The sequence below is a fragment of the Pristiophorus japonicus genome, chromosome 7 (genome assembly GCF_044704955.1).
Source record: "Pristiophorus japonicus isolate sPriJap1 chromosome 7, sPriJap1.hap1, whole genome shotgun sequence".
Classification (NCBI taxonomy): Eukaryota; Metazoa; Chordata; class Chondrichthyes; family Pristiophoridae; genus Pristiophorus; species Pristiophorus japonicus.
The window spans coordinates 191605636-191622221 of NC_091983.1; the positions used below are offsets into that span (position 1 = coordinate 191605636).

General features: G+C 42.2%; 1 protein-coding gene across 6 annotated transcripts in view; it reads left to right on the forward strand.

Moving 5' to 3' along the window:
- The window catches only part of sobpa (sine oculis binding protein homolog (Drosophila) a), a 426066-nt gene that overhangs the window by 92557 nt on the left and 316923 nt on the right, over positions 1 to 16586 (forward strand). For all 6 annotated transcript variants that reach the window (XM_070885635.1, XM_070885634.1, XM_070885638.1 and 3 more), the window contains exon 2: positions 5756 to 5894. In XM_070885635.1, coding sequence (XP_070741736.1) covers positions 5756 to 5894 — 139 coding nt within the window. The remainder of the gene's footprint in view (positions 1 to 5755; positions 5895 to 16586) is intronic.

Genomic DNA, 16586 nt, shown 5'->3' on the forward strand with positions numbered 1-16586 from the left:
TTAATTATACACAGCAAAAGTACACATGGTTCTAATTTTCTGCAGTGGGCATGGCCCAGGGCTTCATATATTCTGCACTGTACCGTAAAGTGGTTATAACACCTGGCTCAACAACAGGATCCTCTGTCATCTTCATGTACACTCAACCTTGATAGGAAGTTTATGAAATGAGAAGAAAAGCAGAAAATTGATCCTGAGCAATGTAACTCTATAGATTACAAATTACATTGCATGTTCTAAATGGATTTGTTCATTGGTGATGGAGGTTGGGATGTAGTAGTGATCTTGGGTGGAGAAATGAACTTAAATGGGTTGCAGTGTACTAGATACAGCATGATAAGCACAAGAAGGCTGGGTGTTTTTTATTACTTTAATCTGTGAGTATAATGTATAAGCACATAAATGTAGGTTTGCCCAGAACAGCTGGGGATATAGATTTATCAGACTTGCATGAAAATTAGATTTTTTTTCACACACCAGAGATAACACAATCAAACTTGCCTTCCTGTTGATTTCAAAATAAATTGAGCAGCTGTGCAGTTATTCTAAACATTGGTGAGAATTTACCAAAAAGTTGCAAATGCTGGAAATACAAAAAAAAATTAGAAAATGCTAGTTGATAGAACATCAATCATCAATGGGAACTAGTTTCAACTTTGAGCAATCCATTGCCATAACTGTCCCCAAGTATTCAGGAGTGTCAGCATTACGGAAAAAACCCTGACTAAGGACACAGGATTAAGCGAGTAAATGGTAACTTGACCACTGATATCAGGAGGTTCTTCATGCCGAGAGTGATCAACACTCGGAATGGCCATCCAAACAGAGTGGCTCGGGCAAAAGCCATGTAATCATTTAACTAATGATTAGATGCAGAAATGGGGGATGGTGGTGGGTTGGGGGAAAGAGTGTAGGGTTGTGTGGGATGGATCAACAGAGATGGACTAAATGCCCTTTGTCATCTGCAAATTTCTTATGTTCTTGTGGTGCTGCTCAGCTGACCCACAAAAAAAACTTCTACACACCCCTTCAATAAAATAGAATCAAACAGACCTGTTCACCGAGGTTTCTTCCTAATAACCACCATGTACACACACTTCACAGCAATACCCTCTAATGAAACATCATTGGATGAGTTCATGAGCACCACAATGACAATGTCCTCTAAGCATTCTGGGTGCTTGTCTAAACTAGGCTGACACACCAGTGCAGTACCGAGGGAGTGCTGCACTGTCGGAGATGCCTTCTCTTGAATGAGACGTTAAACCGAGACCCCGTCTGCCCTCTTGGATGGATGTAAAAGATCCCATTTGAAGAAGAGCAGGGGGTTTCCTGGCCAATATTTGTCCTTTAACCAAAATTACTAAAATAGATTATCTGGTCATTATCCCATTGCTGAGCACAAATTGGTTGCTGCGATTCCTACATTACAACAGTGACTGCACTTCAAAAGTACTTCATTGGCTGTAAAGCGCTTTGGGATGTCCTGAGGGCGTGAAAGGCACTACAAATGCCGTCTTTATTTTAATTCTCTATATCAGGCATTGGAGCAGACAGTCTAGTTTTTGAGTGGGCTTTCTGGAAATTTTTAAGATGTAAACTAGACAACAAGGGGGGAATTTTAACTTTTTAAAAAATGGGTGGGTTGGGGTCGTGGGGGTAGTTAAATTGTTAAAAATGTGATTCGCGACCTGAATCCGCAGCCACTCCAACCCGCCCACTTCTGGTTTTAATGTAGGTGTGGCGGGTGGGGGCAGGGGAGGATTGGGTAGACAGGATGGGGATGGGCGACCAACTCACTTTCAAGAGGCGGGACATCAATTTAAATATTATAATGAGGCTGGAAGACGCTTTTCAACCTCCATTTTATTTTTAACTGCATATGGACTGGTTTCACACAATTTGTGAAACCCAGCAGTCCCAGCAAGGTGGGGACTGCTGGATCCAGGAGTTTAGTGCCATTACACTTGCCTCCTGGATCCAGGATCCCTGCCTAACCCACCGCCCTGCGATCAGAGACCCTTCCCACCCAGGCATCTGATTGCCCCCCCCACCCCATGCTCCTCTGGCCTTCTCCGTGCTGCTCCTGACCCCTGTCTAATGTTAAAGTTATTTGGATTCTTGATGAATTTTCACCAATAACCAAGAAAATCTCACCCATGACCTACTTTTATATTGCCCTCTGGCAATATAAGGCAATTCCATGCATCACAGATTGTATATGTAGAATATTTAAACTTTTTAATTATCAAATTTTATTTTTTATTTCCTGAAGCCAGATCAAAAGAAACTTGAAAAAATTGAGTCAACAATGAAACCGAATGTTTACCACCAGAAAACATTAAAATAATTTTGGAAGGAAGGATAAAAATACTTGAAGTAAATAATGAACATTTAAAACTGTCTTCACAAACATATTGCAAAAAAGAATTGACGGGCATCATTAGCTGTGTTCATTAGCTGTGTTCATTAGCTGTGCCCTGGATGCTTTATCCCTGTGGAATAGAGTTGAGTTACCTTCATGTGAGGCAGGCAGCTGAAGTCATGCTGTATAGCCTGATGCTGCTGGTTGGTATGAAGAGTACATGAAGTACTCCCTGCACCGGAAGGAAAGTAACTTAAGTTTACCACATCGGGCTTGTACTACGTCAGTTATGACATTTCTGGATTTTATCAGGATTGGCTTTAGTTTGAGAATTTATCTCAAACTATGGGGGATAATAAACAAGTTTAACCCTAAAATCAGAAGGCTTAAGAATATTGCACGGGACGATGTTAAACACCATATTGATTCGACTCATGAAGGAAACTTTGCAACGCAGTATAGAGCTGAAATCACACGATGTGATATCCACACAAGGGCATTCATGAATTTGTCTGCAATCCCTCTGCCAGTTACTTTACTAAATTAAAGACCGAATGACCTCCTATTTCTTATGTTCTTATGAGGGCTGAACAGCTTTCTTCAAATAATAGACAGGGGTATTTCATACCAAATCACTATCGTACTTGTCACTAGTGTTGCACCGGGTGGCTTCAAGCCCAGTATTTACGTTCATTCAGGTGTAGTTTTGCATCTGTTACCACCATCATTTTGAAAAGATGGTCTTGCACCGGCCCAGCTGAAATCCTGAGGTGAGTTTGGCAGTCTCATGATCAAGAATGACTGAAGTATGTATGTGGGGGGTAGGGAGAGGAATCCAAGCATTTTTGGGATAATTGTCTCCTCGGGTAAGAAAGCAAATGGCTATGTATTTTAAAGTAAAAATATTTGAAAGCTGCCATGGAGGAATAGATTATTGTAAGAGCAATTCACAAGTCCCTTAATTCAAGATAGCACTACGTTAATTCAGTTTTTACCCCCTCTTTTGTATTACACTGGATAAGTGATCTGTCGCAGCAAACCTGGGCTGTTGCAGAATAAGTAAGTTGGTTTATTGCTGGAAACACATTTGCAATACATTATATTTCTACTTATGGTGCTGTCACAGGCACTTGCATAAGATATTAATCTGGTTTATTTTTCAAAAATACATAGAATTAAATGAATTTTTTTTTTAAAACCTTTTTTTCTATTATCTGGTATTAATTGAACTGAACCACTTCTATGCCTAAGGATGTGTTGGTATAAGCACTAGAGCGCCGTGGCTTAGTGCCTTGATGTACTGTTTTCATATAGGAAAATTAATCTTACAGTTAATTTAGATGGATTTCTTGCTTGTTTTCATGTTGCTCTGCCAGAACTCTATGGAGACACTGAGAACAAGCTGCTGTGTTTGACTGCAGCATTTCCTACCCATGCACACAGACTGGAAGAGGATTCCGTTTTTGTAATGTAGATGAAAATGTGCACCGTACAGAAATATTGATATTTGCTTTTATGTAGCGACTTACCATGTTTAATCAGCTTTAAGCGTTTTGCAGTGACTCTTTACACACATGCATAAAGGTATTTTGGTTGGCATTATGTGTCTGTGCTTCTAAAAAAAAATACGAGTGAATCTTCTGTAATCAGTTTGGAAAAACTCGGGGGACTGAAAGTAAGGATGTGTGTGGTGAAGGAACCCGGGAGGTGGGTGTAAGGCTAGGGTCTGGGGAAAGGAGAAGAGGCCAGGGTCTGGTTAAGGAACAGGGAGTGGGTGGGGGAGGAGTGCTAGTCTGGTGAAAGCCAGGAATGATTGGATTCTGTGATCTTTGAGCTAATCGGGATTTAGAACTTTGCATTTATAGCAAATGGATACCAGCAAGTTCCCCTCCAAGTGACATACCATCCTGAAATATATCACCGTCCCTTCGTCGTCGCTGGGTCAAAATCCTGGAACTCCCTCCCTAACAGCACTGTGAGAATACCTTCACCACACGGATTGCATCGGTTCAAGAAGGTAACTCACCACCACCTTCTCGAGGGCATTTAGGGATGGGCAATAAATGCTGGTCATTCCAGTGATACCCACATCCCATGAGTGGGGAAAAAAGACCCAAGATTTTTAAACAAATAGTTATAAATCTACAAATGATTTAGATATATTTTTTAATGAAACTTTTTTTTGGCCTGTTTTTCTTGTTGCATCGAGGAGTGGAATATAATGCTCTCCCAATGTCCTGGCCAATATTCCTCCCTCGGCCAATACAGGTACCTCCATAAACAAGTTAACTGATCATTCACCTGACTTGTTTATGGGAGCCTGCTGTATGCAAATTGGCTGCCAAAATTTGTTGCATAACAACAATGATTATACTTAAAAGTAATTTATTGATTTGTGAAGAGCTTTTGCAATTGCTGAGGATGTGATGAGGTGCTATATAAATGCAAATTCTTCCTTCTTCCTTTCTGTTATGTTTTGGAAAGTAATATAATCTTTTTCAGATGTACTTTGCTGACCAAGATATGTAGTGTGAGAATATGTATACTGCATTGCGAAGTATTTTCATTTTGTAAATAAATATGCAGTGGCTTTGAAAAGTGACACACGTCTACTTTGAAGCAAATGAAGCAAATAAATGTTATCAATGTTAGCAGTGCTAATAGTGTTTTATGTCTACGAAAGTCACCTTTTATTTTACCAGCCAATGTGTTCTCAATTACCCCATGACACCAACAAGAGGTTTATTAAAATAACCTTTCTCTGTCTCCTTCAATCCACTCCAGTCTTGCTTATCATGTGGGCAGCCATTCTATCACCAGTGCAGATACATAAAACCGGCAGCCTTGTTGCTGTAGGACACTGAAATTTGGATTGTTTTCTAACTTGACTTTTCTTTTAAATGTGAAAATAAACCTTGCTTTTCAAATTAACGGAAGAATTCTGCTGCAGTAGCTCTGGTGCCCGCTCCTATAAAAGCACAACTAATTGAATTAACTCATTCTATTTGTGAAATGAAGTCCATTAAGCAAGAAATAAATAATCAGCAGTGATTTATATACAATGAGATGTGACTGGTACCTGGAAAAATACCCAGATTAACTGACTGCTAGCGACTGTGCTGGACCTTGCTGAAACAAAGGCAACAATGTTTGGAACACAGTGGAGTGAGCGCACACCAAAACCCTTTTTAAATGTCCGAGATGGTCACTTTGAGGTTCAAGCACATTAAACCTGTGGGACAGGACTTGCCATCAGCGCATTTGGCGGGAGATGGGTAAAAATATCTTGTGAACTGCTGAGCGAGTGAGAAGAGAGAGGTTCTGTTAATGTACCCATCTACCCGAATGATTATTGATTGCTGACACCAACATTTAATTCCTTTCTGTCAGAATTTTGCAGAAAACACCATGAATGAACTCCTTGGCTGGTATGGCTATGATAAAGTGGAATTAAAAGAAGGGGAAGACATTGAGATTAAGAACTACCCTGTGGATGTTGAGGGCCGCCAACACGTTTCTGTGTTGAAAGGTAAAGAAAGCCTCTGTCTTGTGTTGTGCGTTCTATGTTCATTTTATGTCGCATGTGTTGGTTGACTGTAGTGGGAAACTCTCCAGAGCTGCCTCTTCAGAGTACGGCCAACTTCCTGCAAAGTTTGCTTATATTTTATTGTCTGACCGAGAATAGGCTGTTCCACTGGATGTATGGCCTTGTTTTTTTGTCCTGAGTTCATTTTCACTTTAATTGTAGTTTTAGACTCAACACTAAACCTGGAATTATTTGTTTGTTATTTTATTTATAAACCTCCGATAAAGCTTAATCCTTGAGTCCTTTGTCGCCCAACTTTACTCCTATTTTAATTTTAGTTTTAGTCTTAGAAAAAAAAAAGTTACTTATAATTTTCGTTTTTATTTTTTGCTTGCCACATTTTAACTTCACTCTCTTTAGGAATGGTTTCAAGCTGTGTGTGTCAAAAAAACAAAAGAATTTGTTCACTTCTCACAAGGTTACATGAAATGTTGGGTTTGCTGCTACTCTGTGGGATATCAGTGAATGCTTCAAGCTTTTGACTGAAATTACCCTCTCTGCTATTTTAGCAGAAATAATAGCCAGCTTAAAATAAATGGATTGATGCCTCTGCCAGAATACCAGAGAGGAATTTTAGATAGATGTGTTAAGTGTTTGGAAGCGAGTATCCCGCAGCACAGCTTCGAGGCATTTGAGAAATAATAAACAGGTGCTTTGTGATAACGAAGGCTCCGTTTCTCTGTTCCAATTTCCAACATCTGTTCTAAATGTGGACCACAGACCAATATTGTTTCACTCCTAGAAATACTCTTCATTTTAGTTTTAGTTTTGTCCCTTTAACTCAAATTTTAGCTGTAGTCTTCATTCAGTCCTAATTTTAATTGTGTTGATGAAAACACAGCAATTTTAGTTAACAAGTTTTTATTTTTAGTCTTCTGCAAAAAAAAATTGTGATATAGATTTTCACAAGAAAGCTGGTGAATATGAAGTAATGTTTTCCTATTGTAATTGTTTTTGCTGTTTGTTTACTATGGGCCTTCATATAAAGTAATGCGTGTCCTATAAAACAAATGTCTTACTATAAAATTAAGTCTCTTGATCAAATCTTCAACCATGCACGAACTATCCGTCTTGAAATTGACTTTCAGCACAGTTAAAGATGTTGAATAAAGTTTTCACCAGTTTAAAGCAACACTTCAACACATTAACACCCAGTTTTGCTGTTCTACTTGGCATCTGGTAGTTATGGATACAGGTAGTTTCTGGGACTGCCCTGCTGCAGTATTTCCCTGTGTGCGTTCCCTGCTTGCTTGATTTAATCCAAAGGGCAGTAAGCATTGTGATATGTTAACAGAAAAGACCAATGAAGCAGACAGTATAAGTGGGTTCAAAAAGACAATTTGATTTCTTTCTGCTGAGCAGCGACAAACGGACCAATGGGTCAGGCTTAATGAGCCTTTCCTGTTCCTAAAAAAAAAAAATTGTGTTTTGTGCCAATATGTCTCAGAAATCTGTTGGACTGTAACTGTGAGTAAAGAACCAACATGCAGTGTGAGTTCCATCTGCTCACTGCATGGGTTTTATTCCAAATGTTACTATTAATTATTTCAGACGATAGGCAACTAATTTGCAGCTATTATGTATAACACATGTTGAATTAGTGATTTTACCATATTTCCAATGATTATTTCAGAGATTAATATATTCGTCTTGCTTGCATGAGGTTTCATTTAAAAGGAGCTCATCATTGTATTGGGGAGTTTTAAGAAGAACTTGTTGTAGAAAGCATGCAGCATCTTTAGCATTTACACTGCGTGTTTTTTTTTTGTTAAATCCCCGTTACCTGTCTGAGAAAGTGGGAACCACATCAGGTGATGTATCTGCAGCAGTGAGAGCTGTTGCATTATGATTTTCTCGGTTGAATTTTAGTGAAGCTTTTATGTAAATTAACAGCATAGATAACTTTTCCGAGTTGGCAAGATCAGGACGTTCAGCAATTACAAAGCCAATGCGGTGCCTTGCCAGATGATGCATCTTTCAGTGCTGTTCGATTTATCGAATCACTTCAGGTACTCCAGAGTTCTTAACATCCTGCCAATAAGTTTTGAAAGGAAATGCAGTCAACTCGAGCAACCCGCTGTTCAGCACTTCAGAGCTCCTGCGTTCTCCTGTTCCTTGTCATCTGTTCTTCATCTTGTGTGGTAGACGCAAGATCATAGACAGAATTATATATAAAATGTTGTGTCTAACTTGCGTCCATCATCCTACAGATGTCAAACTTTGGTAAAGATTCAAAGAAATTGAGCTGCAGCCTGAAATTTAACAAGTAGTCACGCCTGTCCTTCAAGTGACTTCAGCAATTCATAAATAGCTACAGTTAGCTACACAGAGTATTTGCATATTAAGGGTGGATTTTCACTCTGAGCGGGCGATCGGCGGAAAAACATGTTGATTTCTCACCAGCGGAGGCGGGAGGAGGACCCGCTGAATTTAAGCAATGGCAGACATTTAAGGAGATTTAAGGATATTTCATAACTCTCAACAAAAATATATTCCAGTGAGAAGGAAAGACTTTAAGAGAAGGGAGAACAATACGTGGCTTACTAAGAAAATAAGGGATGGTATCAAATTGATAACAATGGCATACAATGTTGCCAAGATTAGTGGGAAGCTGGAGGATTGGGAAATTTTTTTAAACTAGCAAAGGACGACTAAGAAAAATAAGAGAGAAGATGGATTATGAGCATAAACTAGCAAGAAATATAAAAACAGATAGTAAGAGCTTCTACAGGTATATAAACAGAAGAGAGTAGCTGAAGTAAACATTGGTCCCTCAGAGGATGAGACTGGGGAATTAATAATGGGGAACAGGGAAATGGCAGAGATTTTACCAAATATTTTGTATCGGTCTTCATGGTAGAAGATACTAAAAACATCCCAATAATAGATAATCAAGGGGCTAGAGGGAGGGAGGAACTTAAAATAATCACTATCACGAAAGAAAAAGTACTCAGTAAAATAATGGGACTAAAGATGGACAAGTCCCCTGGACCTGATGGCCTGCATTCTAGGGTCTTAAAAGAAATAGCTGCAGAGATAGAGGATGCGTTGGTTGCAATCTGCCAAAATTCCCTGGATTCTGGAGAGGTCCCAGCGGATTGGAAAACTGTAAATGTAACACCCCTATTTAAAAAAAGGAGGTAAAGACTGAAAGCAGGAAACCATAGACCAGTTAGCCTAATACCTGTCATTGGGAAAATGCTGGAGTCCATTATTAAGGAAGCAGTAGCAAGGCATTTGGAAAAGCATAGACTGGTGAATTATACTTAAAGGGTTGACGGTGGATAGGCAATGTGGCGCGGTGAACTGTGAGGGGAATGTTAGGAGGCTGCAGGGTGACTTGGACAGGTTAGGGAAGTGGGCAAATGCATGGCAGATGCAGTATAATGTGGATAAATGTGAGGTTATCCACTTTGGGGGCAAAAACGCGAAGACAGAATATTATCTGAATGGCGGCAGATTAGGAAAAGGGGAGGTGCAACAAGATCTGGGTGTTATGGTTCATCGGTCATTGAAAGTTTGCATACAGGTACAGCAGGCGGTGAAGAAGGCAAATGGTATGTTGGCCTTCATAGCTAGGGGATTTGAGTATAGGAGCAGTGAGGTCTTACTGCAGTTGTACAGGGCCTTGGTGAGGTCTCACCTGGAATATTGTGTTCAGTTTTGGTCTCCTAATCTGAGGAAGGATGTTCTTGCTATTGAGGGAGTGCAGCGAAGGTTCACCAGACTGATTCCCGGGATGGCAGGACTGACATATGAGGAGAGACTGGATCAACTGGACCTTTATACATTGGAGTTTAGAAGGTTGAGAGGGGATCTCATAGAAACACATAAGATTCTGACGGACGGGACAGGTTAGATGCGGGTAGAATGTTCCCGATGTTGGGGAAGTCCAGAAGCAGGGGACAGTCTTAGGATAAGGGGTAGGCCATTTAGGACCATGATGAGGAGAAACTTCTTCACTCAGAGAGTTGTTAACCTGTGCAATTCCCTGTCGCAGAGAGTTGTTGCCAGTTAATTGGATATATTCAAGAGGGAGTTAGATATGGCCCTTACGGCTAAGGGGATCAAGGGGTATGGAGAGAAAGCAGGAAAGAGGTACAGAGGGAATGATCAGCCATGATCTTATTGAATGGTGATGCAGGCTCGAAGGGCTGAATGGCCTACTCCTGCACCTATTTTCTATGTTTTCTATGTTGCTATTTAAAGATCACATGGATGAATTACAACTATCGTACATCCCTGTCTGGCGTAAAAATAGAATAGGAAAGGTGGCTCAACTGTGGCTGATGAGGGAAATTAGGGATAATGTTAAATCCAAGGCAGAGGCATATAAATTGGCCAGACAGAGCAGCAAACCTGAGGACTGGAAGAAATTTAGAATTCAGCGGAGGAGGACTAAGGGTTTAATTCGAAGTGGGAAAATAGAGTATGAGAGTAAGCTTGCAGGGAACATAAAAACTGACTGCAAAAGCTTCTATAGATATGTGAAGACTAATGTAGGTCCTTTGCAGTCAGAATCAGATGAATTCATAATGGGGAACAAGGAAATGGCAGACCAATTGAACAAATGATTTGGTTCTGTTTTCATGAAGGAAGACACGAATAACCTCCTGAAAATACTAGCGGACCGAGGGTCTAGCGAGAAGGAGGAACTGAGGGAAATCCTTATTAGTCAGAAAATGGTGTTAGGGAAACTGATGGGATTGAAGGCCGATAAATCCCCAGGGCCTGATGGTCTGCATCCAAGAGTACTTAAGGAAGTGTATGCATTGGTAGTCATTTTCCAACATTCCATGGACTCTGGTTCAGTTCCTATGGACTGGAGGGTAGCTAATGTAACACCACTTTTTAAAAATGGATGGGAGAGAGAAAACGGGTAATTATAGACCGGTTAGCCTGACATCGGTGGTGGGGGAAAATGCTGGAATCAATTATTAAAGATGTAATAGCAGCGCATTTGGAAAGCAGTGACAGGATCGGTCCAAGTCAGCATGGATTTATGAAAGGGAAATCATGCTTGACAAATCTAGAGTTTTTTGAGGATGTAACTAGTAGAGTGGACAAGGGAGAACCAGTGGATGTGGTGTATTTGGACTTTCAAAAGGCTTTTGACAAGGTCTCACACAAGAGATTAGTGTGCAAAATTAAGGCACATGGTATTGGGGATAATGTATTGACGTGGATAGAGAATTGGTTGGCAAACAGGAAGTAAAGAGTAGGAATAAACGGGTCCTTTTCAGAATGGCAGGCAGTGACTAGTGGGGTACCGCAAGGTTCAGTGTTGGGCCCCCAGCTATTTACAATATACATTAATGATTTAGACAAAGGAATTGAATGTAATATCTCCAAGTTTGCAGATGACACTAAGCTGGGTGGTGGTGTGAGCTGTGAGGAGGATGCGAAGAGGCTGCAGGGGGACTTGTACCGGTTTGGTGAGTGGGCAAATACATGGCAGATGCAGTATAATGTGGATAAATGTGAGGTTATCCACTTTGGTGGCAAAAACAGGAAGGCAGAATATTATCTGAAAGGTAACAGATTAGTAAAAGGGGAGGTGCAACAAGACCTGGGTGTCATGGTACATCAGTCACTGAAGGTAGGCATGCAAGTACAGCAGGCAGTAAAGAAAGCAAATGGCATGCTGGCCTTCATAGCTAGGGGATTTGAGTATAGGAGCAGGGAGGTCTTACTGCAGTTGTACAGGGCCTTGGTGAGACCATACCTTGAGTATTGTGTGCAGTTTTGGTCTCCTAATCTGAGGAAGGACGTGCTTGCTATTGAAGAAGTATAGCGAAGGTTCACCAGACTGATTCCCGGGATGACAGGACTGACATATGAAGAAAGACTGGATCGGCTAGGCTTATACTCATTGGAATTTAGAAGAATGAGAGGAGATCTCATAGAAACGTATAAAATTATGACGAGACTGGACAGGTTGGATGCAGGAAGAATGTTCCCGATGTTGGGGAAGTGCAGAACCAGGGGTCACAGTCTAAGGATAAGAGGTAAGCCATATAGGACCGAGATGAGGGGAAACTTTTTCACCTAGAGAGTGGTGAACCTGTGGAATTGTCTACCACAGAATGTTGTTGAGTCCAGTTCGTTGGATATATTCAAGAGGGAGTTAGATGTGGCCCTTACTGCTAAGAGGATCAGCGGGTATGGAGAGAAGGCGGGAGTGGGGTACTGATGTTGCATGATCAGCCATGATCATATTGAATGGTGTTGCAGGCTCGAGGGGCCGAATGGCTTGCTCCTATACCTATTTTCTATGTTTCTATAATACAGTCAAGCAGAATCAGCTGGTTTTATGAAAGGGAAATCATGTTTGACAAATTTGCTGGAGTTCTTTGAGGATGTAATGAGCAGGGTGAATATGGGGGAATCAGTGGATGAGGTTTATTTGGATTTTCAGAAGGCTTTCGATAAGGTGCAACATAAAAGGTTACTGCACAAGATAGAACACAGAAAGGATGTTTCCCCACATGGGGAAATCTAGAACTATGGGGCACTATTTCAGAATAAGGGGTTGCCTATTTAGAACTGAGATGAGGAGGAATTTCTTCTGTCAAAGGGTTGTAAATCTGTGGAATTCTCTGCCCCAGAGATCTGTGGAGGCTGGATCATCGAATATATTTAAGGCGGAGATAGACAGATTTTTGAACGATAAGGGAGTAAAGGGTTATGGGGAGCGGGCAGGGAAGTGGAGCTGAGCCCAAGATCAGATCAGCCATGAATTTATTAAATAGCGGAGAAGGCTCGAGGGGCCTAATGGCCTACTCCTGCTCCTATTTTTTATGTTCTTAACTAGCGGGCCTCATTTTAACGCCACCTGGAGCAGGCATGCGGAGCAGTGCAGCTGCCAGCAGGTGCAGAGGGCGTGACCCTTCGCCGCCCGCCAGCTCCAGTTAAGTGGCGGGGAGGGGATTTCGGGAGGGTCTTGTGGGAAGGAGGGTGGAGTGGTGGGGGGAGTGTAGGGCAGTGGATGCTGCGACTTTCCTTGTGGGGCCCAGATGAACAATCCTGCTCGCCCTGGCCCCACAAAGGAACATTTTAGACTTATCAGAAGGGCCTGTTGTGTCTTCAGACCAGCTGCCGGCTGACCTTACCCGCGCAGACCCTGGTTAGAATAGGGCCCGAATTTACATAACATTGCTTTAAGCAGACGCCTCATTTGTCTGTAAAACCATGCCGGTTCGTGTCGCAAATGGTCAGCATCTGAGCGGGTAAGTAACCCGCTCATCTTCAACTGCCCCAGTATCTACCGGACGGGTAGATTTATAAAATCAACCCCGTGTTCATAAATGCATGCGCCAGATTATACACCATATCCAAGATCACCTTTGAACAACACCACCAGAAATTCAGCAGTGTATAACGCTGCTTGATGATTCACTTTCAAAATAACTATAAATATATAACATTTCCAGCGACTGTTCTTCAGGTCGCCTAAAAACAAAGTAATCCTACTAAAAGCCCTACGTGAGAGATGCGATAAAACTTGCAGCGTGGGAGTGAAAGTGTTCACTGTGAATTACATGCAGCTCCCGTTAAAATGAAGCTTTTAAACCCATTGTTCAACATTTGCATCTGCTTTTGTTCAGGCGCACCTTCTGTCTCCACATCCTGGCTTGGGGAACAGGATTGATGTGCCGTGGTATCAGCCGATTTTAGCAACGGGGAATGATGTTCTTAAATTTTTGCCTCGCAACATCCGTGATCACTCGCAGCAGGCACACGTTCAGGCCTGCACTGTGACATTGAGTGGCTTAGAAACAGAAGGAAATGCCACAGAGCGATTCTGCAGCTGGTGATCAATCTAACAATTGAGCTGTGAGTGAGCCACATGTCTTCGGCTAATATTTAAGATCTGAGAGCAGTCGTGGTAAAGCAGTGGCAGCTTCATTGAGAAGGATCTCCGTGGGACCACTTGAATGTGCAAGAATAATATCTGGAAGTATTCTCCCCGCGATCCCTTTGGAGTTACAGGTTTTGTGCTTTGACTTTTGAGGTGTGTGCTGCATCATTCCTCGCTTATTTAATTTCTACCTCACATTTGTTTGTGCAGAACTGGAATAAAAACTGTGTTCACCCATGCAATGGTAATGTCATGGACATGACTTCCGAGTCTCAGAATATTGGGAGTATAATCCATATGCAAAGGGATATAGACAGGCTAAGTAGTGGGAAAAAATTTGGCAGATGGAGTATAATGTGGGAAAGTGTGAGGTTATCCACTTTGGCAGAAAAAATAAAAAAGCTAATTATTATTTAAATGGAGAGAAATTACAAAATGCTGGAGGTCCTTGTATATGAAACATAAAAAGTGAGTATGCAGGTACAGCAAGTAATATCAGGAAGGCAAATGGAACTGGGTCTTTGAATATATTTAAGGCGGAGATAGATTTTTGAGCGATAAGGGAGTGAAGGGTTATGGGGAGCGAGCGGGGAAGTGGAGCTGAGTCCATGATCAGATCAGCCATGATCTTATTGAATGGCGGAGCAGGCTCGAGGGGCCAAATGTTCTACTCCTCCTGTTTCATGTTATATTCTGGCTGGTGATGGTAGTGCCTTCTCTGTCATGTGATTGCCAGTTTTGGGCTTGTAGGGAACTGGGTGTCCTGCCTCAGATCGATAGTCAGAGATTGCAGACAGCTCATCAGAAGTGAAAATGTTTATTGAGAGCTGAATAGCCAGTCTACTACACAGACTGCCATCAGCGTATGAAATGCCTGTGGCGGGGTCAGTGTACAAAGGATGTCATGATGCAAACTAAATTGATGACTGACCCAGGGATTGATATTGGAGGGAGGCGGTGCTGGGGAGTCAGTCGGCAAGACTTCCTACTGTGTTTGACAGACATTAAACTGGGCTGGAAAGTCGAGAGCCAATGGGACTGATCCAAGGCTGCTGCTATCCAGCTCAGTTCGTCAGGTGTGAATGACCTGGTGGGACTTCCTCTCCCTGGCATAAGTCAGCTGATATCTCTTTAAATATTTCTAAGAACACACAATACCAGAGCCAGAGCATCTTAAGGCTCTTAATTTACCTCTGGACAAATTCACCCAATGTTTGATCATCAGCAGTTTAGACTTCACCACAGGACATATAGCTACAGTTTAGTAGAAGAATAAAACATTACACCTTATAGTGTTCCTGTTGGTTATGATTAAATACAGTCTCTGACTTACGGTGAGCAGCAATCAGGAGATTTGCCAGTAATATTATAAAAGGGTTCAACTGTGCACAATACCTGTCAATCACATCACCCTTTCTGTGTCACACTAAAGATATCATACAAGTCAATATGAAATTTTCACTTACAAACTGTTTCCAAGTTCTTTCACTGGCGATTTGAAACCCTCCCCAGTTCCACATCTCACACCCTTTCCGCATGGAACAGCGTAGACACTGACTCACGGTGAGCTACACCACCAGGGATTTGCTGGTAATATAATAAAAGCCCTATTTTATAGCATTCCTTGAAAATGGCTATGTTGCCATGTCTCAGGCTGTGATCTGGGAATTGCCAGTAAGTTCATGGGAACGGTAGCATAGTGGTTAAGTTACAAGACTAATAATCCGGAGACGTGGGTTAAAATTCCATCTCGGCAGCTGGGGAATTTAAATTCAGTTTATAAAAAAAAAAAATTTAAACCTGCAATAAAAAGCTACTGTCAGTAATGATGACCATGAAACTACCGGATTGTCGTAGAAACCCACCTGGTTCACTAATGTCCTTTAGGGAAGGAAATCTTCCGCCCTTTCCTGGTCTGGCCTCATCATCATCATCATCATCACCATAGGCAGTCCTTCGGGATCGAGGAAGACTTGCTTTCACTCCTAGCATGAGTTCTTAGGTGGCTGTACAGTCCAATATGAGAACCACCGTCTCTGTCACAGGTGGGACAGACAGTCGTTGAGGGAAAGGGTGGGCGGGGAGTCTGGTTTGCCGTACGCTCCTTCCGCTGCCTGCGCTTGATTTCTGCATGCTCTCGGCGACGATACTCGAGGAGCTCAGCGCCCTCCCGAATGCACTTCCTCCACTTACGGCGATCTATGGCCAAGGACTCCCAGGTGTCAGTGGGGATGTCGCACTTTAACAGGGAGCCTTTGAGGGTGTCCTTGTAATGTTTCCTCTGCTTGCCTTTGGCTCGTTTGCCGTGGACGAGTTCCGAGTAGAGCGCTTGCTTTGGGAGTCTCGTGTCTGGCATGCGAACTATGTGACCTGCCCAGCAGAGCTGATCAAGTGTGGTCAGTGCTTCAATGCTGGGGATGTTGGCCTGGACAAGGACGCTAATATTTGCGCGACTGTACTCCGAGGCGATTTTCAGGATCTTGCGGAGAGATCGCTGGTGGTATTTCTCCAGCGACTTGAGATGTCTACTGTACATGGTCCACATCTCTGAGCCATATAGGAGGACGGGTATTACTACGGCCCATGAGCTTGGTTACAGATTTGAGGGACTGATCTTCAAACAATCTTTTCCTCAGGTGGCCGAAGGCTGCACTGGCACACTGAAGGCGGTGTTGGATCTCATCATCAATGCCTGCTCTTGTTGATAGGAGGCTCCCGAGATATGGGAAGTGGTCCATGGTGTCCAGGGCCGCGCCATGGATCTTGATGTTTGG